This window comes from Ursus maritimus, unplaced genomic scaffold, assembly GCF_017311325.1.
Source record: "Ursus maritimus isolate PB19 unplaced genomic scaffold, ASM1731132v1 scaffold_24, whole genome shotgun sequence".
NCBI lineage: Eukaryota > Metazoa > Chordata > Mammalia > Carnivora > Ursidae > Ursus > Ursus maritimus.
The window spans coordinates 1,801,118-1,810,256 of NW_024424897.1; the positions used below are offsets into that span (position 1 = coordinate 1,801,118).

The 9,139-nt window shown below is 68.7% G+C and overlaps 1 protein-coding gene across 1 annotated transcript in view; it reads left to right on the forward strand.

The window, feature by feature from the left end:
* AATK (apoptosis associated tyrosine kinase) overlaps window positions 1-9,139 on the forward strand; it is a 29,924-nt gene that overhangs the window by 16,437 nt on the left and 4,348 nt on the right. Inside the window, exons 6-12 of the mRNA XM_040640052.1 lie at window positions 1,402-1,489; window positions 2,460-2,593; window positions 3,932-4,016; window positions 4,095-4,216; window positions 5,518-5,667; window positions 6,140-8,777; window positions 8,888-9,044. Coding sequence (XP_040495986.1) covers window positions 1,402-1,489; window positions 2,460-2,593; window positions 3,932-4,016; window positions 4,095-4,216; window positions 5,518-5,667; window positions 6,140-8,777; window positions 8,888-9,044 — 3,374 coding nt within the window. The remainder of the gene's footprint in view (window positions 1-1,401; window positions 1,490-2,459; window positions 2,594-3,931; window positions 4,017-4,094; window positions 4,217-5,517; window positions 5,668-6,139; window positions 8,778-8,887; window positions 9,045-9,139) is intronic.

Here is a 9,139-nt window from a genome sequence, read left to right on the forward strand (position 1 = left end):
GGGGCGTGAGCGGACTCAGCAGCCCTGGCCCTTCCTCCAGGGCCCTCACTGACCCTTCGTCCCTGCTGACCTCACCCAGCCAGGCTGCAGGAGAATGGGCCCAGTGTGTCCCGTACAGGGCTGTGCCAAGCGGCCGCCGACAAAGGAGCCTTTGGTGAGCCTGGGGCTGGAATGCCAGCCTGCGGCAGGGGTGAGGGGACGGGCCGCTCCAGTGCCCTCCTCCCCACGGGCCTGGCCCCGGCCATACTGCCTGCCCGGCATTGCCGGTGCACTAGTCTTGGCTCCAGGCCCCGCCGTCTTCAGCCCGGCGTGTCCCTGTCATTTGGGGACTAGCCTTCTCAGACTCGCCCAGAAAGATGCCCAGATGCGGCCGGTAGGCCCCCAGCTCCCGGGGCAGCAGGCACCCTGCTCCTGATGGCAGCCCCCAGCCGAGGCCCCACTCTGGGGGGCTTAGGGCAGCTCCCCAGACAGGCTGAGTGGGCAGCCCCTGGAGGGGCTTGGGAAGGGCAGATGGGGACAGCGACAGCCCGAGCGGGGGTCCCACTCTGTTACAGTGCAGCTGCTCCAGTCCACGGACCTGGGCCGGCACAGCCTCTTGTACCTGGAGGAGGTGGGCCACGGCTGGTTCGGGAAGGTGAGTTGCTGACCCTGGGTGGGGGGAGTGGGGGGCGCTGACACCGTGGGCCCCTCTCTTGCCTGGCAGGCAGAGGGGCAGGGTGGAGACCTGCTTGTCCTAGAGCCACCCCAGCCCTGGGGTCCCCTTTCCTGCCGGTCCCCTCCCTAGGGTGTTCCGAAGCTGGGAGGCACCTCTGAGAGGGCTGGGTTGGGGGGCCGCGTCTTGGCCCGGGCTTCTTGCTGATCCCCAGCCTGGGGAGCCCCTCTTCCTCGCGGCAGACCCCCTGAGAGAGCTGAGAACAGCTGGGGCCTCGGGATGACCACACAGGAGAGAATGTTACGGCCGGGAGGGTTCACCCAGGAGGGGTCCAGAGCCCCTCTCGCAGACGAGTAAAGCAAGGCTTCCAGGTTCAGGGGGTGGGGGCGCGAGGAAGAGCAGCGACTGGCAGCTGCGCCTGGGGAGGCCGTGGTGACGCCCACCCCCACAGGTGTTCCTGGGGGAGGTGAACTCGGGCCTCAGCAGCACGCAGGTGGTGGTGAAGGAGCTGAAGGCCAGCGCCAGCGTGCAGGAGCAGATGCACTTCCTGGAGGAGGCTCGGCCCTACAGGTGGGTGGGCCCCGGGCCAGGCGGGCGGGGGGCTGCTGGGCACGGGGCCCTGGGGACAAAGGCAAGCCCTGTGCCGTCCCTGCTTCCCCCTCCGCCTGCAGAGCCAGCCCCCCTCCCCGCCCGCCCGCCCCCTCCTGCCCTGAGTTCGAGTCAGGGGGGCAGCCTGTTGGCTCCCGCAGGGCCCTTCAGCACGGCAACCTGCTCCAGTGCCTGGCGCAGTGCGCGGAGGTGACGCCCTACCTGCTGGTGATGGAGTTCTGCCCCATGGTGAGTGGCCGTGCCCCGCACCGCCCCTGCAGCCCCTGTGCCCCGAGCTCCTGTCCAGGGTGTTCAGAAGGAGGGCTCAGCTGCCCCCCCGGAGGCAAAGCTGCTGTGGCGGGGACCCCTCATCGCCATCCTGTGGGCCTTACGTTCCCCCTGCAGTGGGATCTGGGGGCACGCCCCACCGCCTCCCCGAGGCGGTCTGTGGGGAGGCGGCGATCCCACGTGGCTAGGGAGGGCGGCGGCTGCGTCTGGGGCCCCACCGCACACTGGCTGCAGGTCCTGCGCAGAGTTAGGACGCTCTCCTGGGAGCCGCTTACCTCCGCTTCCTTGGCCTCCCGTGAGGCCTGTTTTACTCACGGGGCGGACACGGCCTGTAAGATGCCCCCGGGGCCCCTTCCCCGCTCTCTCACGGCTCCAGACCTGCTCGGAGCTGCCCATGGCAGACATGGGGCGCTGTGGCATGCAGGCCCCCACTGTCTGGGTTCTGGACTCCTGGCGATAGCTGTGACCTCCTGGGGCTTCGCCAGAGTGGCTGGGCCCTTTCTGGAGCCGGGCGGTGTCCACAGATCAGGGATTCGCTGGCTGACCCTCTGGTCACCCGTCCCGTGCTCCCACCGGGCTCGGCGTTGCCGCTCACGTGGCCCGTCTGCTGGTTGCCAGCAGTGAGGTGGCAGGCACAGGGGCCTGGGGGTTCTGTACCCAGCACGTGGTCCTGGAGGCCCGCAGGCTTGCCGGGTCTGAGGGAGCTCAGAGAACGCGCCCTGTGCCTGTGGGGTTGTCCTACTGAGGGCCGGCCACTGGGGGGCAGACTCGGCAGCGGCTCTGTCGGCTGCGCAGGGGAGGGGACGGGGGGTGGGGGAGGGGGGTGCTCCCTGGCTGTTAGCAGCCCCTATGTGGGGGGGGGGGCTGGGCGGCAGGCTTGCCAGGGTCCCTGCCCCCCACCGACAGGTGATGATGTCGCCGCTCTTGGCAGGGCGACCTCAAGGGCTATCTGCGAAGCTGCCGGGTGGCGGAGTCCATGGCGCCTGACCCCCTAACCCTGCAGCGCATGGCCTGCGAACTGGCCTGTGGGGTCCTGCACCTGCATCGCCACAACTACGTGCACAGGTGAGGGCGGGGCGCGGCTGCTGGCTCTTTGGGGTCCCCGCGAGCTCTCTGCGGCTTCTGCCCCTGCACAAAGGGGCACCGGCTTCCCGCCTTAGGGGCTGTGTGAGGGTTAGCTGGGTTCGTCATTATCCAGCCTTTAGGGACCGTGATGCAAATGCGTCTGGTTAAATAAAAGACAGACGGGAGGGAGTGTGGGGGTGGGGGAGTACCTGCTTCTGCCTCCCATCAGGCTGGCCGGGGCAAGCACACAGCAGGGCCCCAGGCCCAGCTTCTGTCCCTGGGGTGGCCAGAGACACCCGGGGGCCCCACACTGGCCCCTCCTCGCCTCTGTGTCCCATAGCCTCCCCGGGGGGAGGGTTGGCTCTGTCCTGCCTCCCACCCTGGCCCTGGAGTCAGAAAGATGGACCAGGGTGCCCCGCATAGGGGGACGAGCCAGAAGAAGTGGCGATGGACCAGCGGCCCCCCCAACCCCGGACGCTGCACAGGCCGCCCTCCCCAACCATGTCCTGGTGCTCCCGGACGCCGCACGGGCCGTCCTCCCCAACAATATCCTGGTGCTGAGTGGTGACACATGCAACTCCAGCATCAGTGATTTTGTTGAAGAGGGCAGCTGCCAGCCTCCCGACCTGCCCGCCGGGCCCAATCAGCCCCGAGTGCAGGCCCGTCTGCGGCCCCTGGTGGATGTGCACGGACCCCACGTTTGCCGTAGTGCCCTGGGCCCCCGGACACCCCTGTGGCCGCCGAGCAGGCAGGGGAGAAGCCCGCAGCCCAGGGCCAGCCACTGGGCTGGAGGCAGTGGTGGGCTAACTCCCCACCCCTCCCCTGCCCTGGGCCAGGAGGGAGGCCCAGCCCTGGGTGAGCCGGGCAGGGGCAGGGTCAGGACCCTCTGGGAGACTTGGGATCTCAGTGTCCCCATTGCTGAGGGTGAGGGGGTCGTGGGCAGGAAGAAAGACTGCAGTGTTCCTGGCTGGCTCACCCCCGAGGGGTGGCTCCGTGGGTTGGTGGGAAAGAAGTTGGGCCACAGCTGGGGTCAGGAGGGGGGTCCAGCAATGGCCAAGCCGTGCCTTCCCAGAGGGCCCCGTGGCATGCTCGAGCCTTTTCTGGGCCTCAGTTTCCTCGTCTGCACTGTAACATTTGAGGCCCTGTCCACGTGGGCCCTCCAGCACGCCCGGTGCCGGGCGAGGGACCGGGGCCTGGGGCCGCGGGGTGTGGGCTGCTGATTAGACGCCCCTTCCCACCCGCTCACGACAATGCGGTCAGCGACAAGCGGTCTGGCCCCTCTGGGCCCTGGATGCCCCCAGCCTGGCCCCACCACTGACCCCCCCTCCCGCCCTCCAGCGACCTGGCCCTGAGGAACTGCCTGCTCGCCGCCGACCTGACAGTGAAAATCGGCGACTACGGCCTGTCCCATGGCAAATACAGGGTAAGACCGCGCGGCCGTGCCGGGGATCAGGGCCAGCCGCCCGGCCCCCCGCAGTAGCCCTGTCCCCTGTGCCCGCAGGAAGACTACTTCGTGACTGCCGACCAGCTGTGGGTGCCGCTGCGCTGGATTGCGCCCGAGCTGGTGGACGAGGTGCACTGCAACCTGCTGGTGGTGGACCAGACCAAGGCCAGCAACGTGTGGTGAGTGGGGCCGGGGGGCGCTGCGAGCACATGCCCACGGGACGCCTTGCCTTGGTTCTCGTCCGTTGTTGTTGTGGTGGGGCCTTGTGGCTGCCAGGCCTGGTGTGCAGGTGTGTGTCCGGCGAGGACCCAGGGCCCGCCAGGCAGCCGGCAACCGAGTCCCGCCCGCCTTACACAACCGATGACATGCTTATCTGTCCAACCTCATCGCTCTGTGGGAGGTGGTCGCTTCTGGCCCCAGGGGAGGTCGTGGGGCTGCTGGGGATGCCTGCAGCTGCCCGGCGCCAGTGGCCCATGGGCCTGCCCCTCCTGGGATCTCCTGACACCCAAAGTCGCCGGGGTCCGAGCCCACGTTCAAGTTGGAAAACCCACTGGGAGTGGAACAGGCTCTCTGGGTGAGACGCGGGGCCTCGGCGTGGCACCTGCTCTCTGCGCAGGGGGCTGGAGGCGCCCCCCATCCTGAGCACCCAGCACCGAGCAGGGCACAGAGGGGGCACTGAGACCCAGTACCCAGCCTCCAGGGCTCCACCACGGTGGTCTCTGTCCCTGACCGGCCTCTCCTCCCCACCCTGCTGGCCCCCCAGCTCCCCAGGACTGTCTGGCCTCCCTCTGCTCCCAGTGAGCCCTCAGATCCTGGATTCGCGGAGCTCCCCCCATCCCCGACTTCCTGAGCATGCCGGAGGCCTTTACGCACAGTCCATCCCCACCCCATCCCCTCACTTCCCCCACCGACCCGCCCTGCTGCACGCTAATGGGGGTCCTCCAGACGGCTCTGCTCTAGGCCGTCTGAGTCCTGTGCTGCTGTATTTGCTCTGTTCCTCACGCTCCCGGACTCCCGGGACAGCCTGGGCTCTCAGGGACTGCGTGAAGTCCTGGAAGGAGCCCAGTTGCCTTCTCCCAGCCCTGCGTGCTCCGGCCGCCCCTGCGCATTCCCCGGGTCCACCCTCCCTCAGCCTCACGGCTTGGCACCTTGGTACCCCAGGCCTGGGAGCCCCACCGCAGTAGCTCGGACCCCTGCTACCATGTCCGGCCTTCACCGCGGCTGGGGAATGAACGCACGAACGAGTGAATGGACTTGGGTTTGCGAAAAGGCCTGAGTGGTTTTTATTTGCCTAGATGACTTGGGCACAGACTTGGGCCTGGCCGGGTGGCGTGTCCTGCCAGTTTACTGAGGAAGGTGTTGTCCTTTGGAAGGGGCGTCCCTAGGATGCCGGTGTGATGACAGGAGCTGCCCTGTGGTGGCCGAGGTTCTGAGACCCTCTGCAGCCACGCCACCCCCCTGATGGCGGTCACCTCCACAGGTCCCTGGGCGTGAGCATCTGGGAGCTCTTTGAGCTGGGTGCACAGCCCTACCCGCACCACTCCGACCGGCAGGTGCTGGCCTACGCCGTCCGGGAGCAGCAGCTCAAGCTCCCCAAGCCCCAGCTGCAGCTAACTCTGTCTGACCGCTGGTGAGGACCTGTGATGCCAGGCTGGGGGAGTGTCCCCAGTGGGAAGGGCAAGACTGGGGCAGGGGTTGCTCTGAGTCTGACAGCCTGAGTTTCCAGCTCATACTGGCTCCCCTCTGGCCAGCAGTGACCTTTGGGCCTTATCCTGTGTCCACAATGGAAGTGGTCTCTTTACCCAAAACGCAAACTCACCTGCAGCCAGGGTGGAGACGAGCTAAGGGAAAGGTGCCTCCGCCCACTACGGGCCCCCAACCCTCTGGGCTCACCTTGGAGGATTTGGGGTCTCCTGTAATGAAGTTGCAGGGTCTCTTCCCTGTCTTTACAGGATTCTGAGTAGAAGGAGAGGCCCCCAGACCTTCCTGCAGAGGGCAGATCTGCTCATCCTTCTGGGGACTGGGGTCCCGCCCCGGGGCGTGGGGTGTGGGGTGGGCGGGGCCCGGCGGGCAGGGGCTGAGCCCTGGGCCTCCCCCTGCAGGTACGAGGTGATGCAGTTCTGCTGGCTGCAGCCTGAGCAGCGGCCCACGGCCGAGGAGGTGCACCTGCTGCTGTCCTACCTCTGTGCCAAGGGCGCCACTGAGGCAGAGGAAGAGTTCGAGCGGCGCTGGCGCTCGCTGCGGCCGGGCAGGGGTGGCGCGGGCCCCGGGCTGGCAGGCCTGGCTCTGGGGGGCGCGGGCGAGCTCGCGGCCGCCTCGTCCTTCCCGCTGCTGGAGCAGTTCGCGGGCGACGGCTTCCACGCGGATGGGGATGATGTGCTGACGGTGACTGAGACGAGCCGGGGCCTCAACTTCGAGTACAAGTGGGAAGCCGGCCGCGGTGCTGAGGCCTTCCCACTGCCAGGGGGTGCAGCAAGCCCCAGCCGCGCGGCACGCCTGCCGGAGCTGTGTGCCCCCGACGGCGCGCCCCCGGGCGTGGTGCCCGTGCTCAGCGCGCACAGCCCCTCGGTGGGCAGCGAGTACTTCATCCGGCTGGAGGAGCCCACGCCCGCCGCTGGCCATGATCCTGACTGCGCCGGCTGCACCCCCAGCCCCCACACTGTGGACCTGCTACCCGACGGCGGTGATCAGGACAATGACTCGGAGGGCAGCGCGGCCGCTTCGCTGGCCATGGAGCCGCTGCTGGGCCATGTGCCACCCCCAGAGGGGTCCTGGGGCCACTGTGACTACTACCTGCACGGGAGCCATGCCTGGGACCCGCCTGGCCCCCTGGGCTCGCCTTCGCCGGGGACCCTCATGCGGGTGGAGCCCAGGGAGGAGGACAGCGACTGGGGCACAGCTGCTTTCTGCCCACCCTTCTTGGAGGACCCACTGGGCACGTCCCCCTCAGGGAGCTCTGGGGCCCGGCCGTCCCCGGGTGGGGAGGAGATGGGGGAGGCCGAGGCATGCAGGGCTGCCCAGCACAGACACTGGAGTTCCAACATGTCCGCCAACAACAACAGTGGCGACCGAGCGCCAGGTTCCTGGGACCCGGGATATGTGGGCGGCTGCATGGGCTGCTGTCCGAGCACAGAACACACCCTGCAGGCCGGCCCTGAGTTGGGCCGGCCCCTGGCCCTGGAGGACACCAGACAGCCTCTCCTTGGGCCACAAGGGGCCTCCTCTGGCCAGGAACTAGGCCGCTGCCTTGGCCTCCCTCATCTGTGTACTGACGGGGGCCTGGCACCTGCCACTTGCCCTGTGCCATCCTCTCGGACACAGGCGGCCATTAGCTGGGGTGACAGCCCCCAGACAGAGCCCAGGCTTGCTGAGGAGGCTGAAGGCTCTGCCAGACCTCAACGATCCCTTCCCTCCATCCCAGCCCCATCCCAAGAGGGAGCCCTGCTTCCTGCCGAGGAGGCCAGTGCCCCGGCCCCCCCGCCTGCCTTGGCCATGCCTGCTGGCAGCTGGGAGACTGCCCCGGAGGTAGCCCAGGGCCTGGACAGCTGCGCTGCTTCCCGCGAGCTGGAGGCGCCAGTCTGTGAGGACGAGGACATGGCAGAGGCCACTTCCGGCCTCCTCACGGATTTGTCCAGTGATGGCCCGCCAGGGGAGAAGCCGGACGTGACAGTGGCCTTCCGCTCCCTGCAGAAGCAGGGGGGGACCCCCGACTCCGTGGACTCCCTGGATATCCCATCTTCTGCCAGCGATGGTGGTGGCTGCGAGGTCTTCAGCCCATCAGTTACTGGCACTCCTGGCGGGCAGCCCCGAGCCCTGGACAGTGGCTATGACACGGAGAACTACGAGTCCCCCGAGTTTGTGCTCAAGGAAGCACACGAACCATGTGAGCCTGAGGCCTTTGGGGAGCTGGTCTCCGAGGGTGAGAGCCCCGGGCCTGAGACTCAGCTCTCCACCGCCCTTGGAGGCCTCGGCGAGAAGAACCCCTACCGTGACTCAGCCTACTTTTCAGACCTCGATGCAGAGCCTGATTCCACCTCGGGCCCCCAGGAGAAGGGAGGAGGTGCCCTGGCCTCCAGGCTAGAGCTGGACCTGGAGAGCCCTGGGCTGCAGTCTGCACAGCCCTCCCCTGAGTCTGGGGTGCCTGGGGGGGCACAGGGCACTGGCCCCAGGGAGGTGCCACCGCTGCTGCTGCCACCGCCAGAGGACTCTCCCCCAGAGCCCAGCAGCACCCGCCCTGAGAGCCCCAGGCTGGAGCCTCCCTGGCCCCAAGGGCCTCCAGGGCCCAGCCCGGAGCGCTTGGAGGTTTTCCTGCTGACCCCGGTCCCACCGAGCTCGGAAAGCCGCGGCCCTGACCTCCAGGAGGCCCCGGCACTGCCCTCGGGGTCCGCCCAGAAGGAACGGACAGGGGGCCCCGGCGCCCCCAGAGCCCCACTCTGCCTGGCCTTGCCCGCACAGCCCGCAGCCGCGGAGGGCCGGCTGGAGGAGGAGGAGGAGGACAGCGAGGACAGCGATGAGTCGGACGAGGAGCTGCGCTGCTACAGCCTCCAGGAGCCCAGCGAGGAGAGCGAGGAGGAGGCGCCTCCCGTGCCCGTGGTGGTGGCCGAGAGCCAGAGCGCACGCAACCTGCGCAGCTTGCTCAAGATGCCCAGCCTGCTGGCCGAGGCCTTCTGCGACGACCTGGAGCGCAAGAAGAAGGCCGTGTCCTTCTTCGACGACGTCACCGTCTACCTCTTCGACCAGGTGGGCAGCGCCCCGCGCTCTGCGCGGGTGGGGGGGTCCCCCAGGGGATGGGGAGCCGTGGGAGCGGCCGCCGCGGGTGACCCGAGCCACGTGCTGCTCTGACCCTCCAGGAAAGCCCCACCCGGGAGCTCGGGGAACCCTTCCCCGGCGCCAAGGAGTCACCCCCCGTGTTCCTGGCGGGCGGCCCCCACGCCCCTGGCGACCCCGGCCGGCCGCGGGGGGCGGACCGCTCCCAGGACGGCTCCGCGGCCTCCGCGGCGGAAGATGGTGAGCTGGGATTGGGACGTGCTGGGGTCGTGCCGTCACGGGCGGGCGTGACGTCATGGCGGGGGGGTGCCGGGGCCGTGCCGTCACGGGCGGGC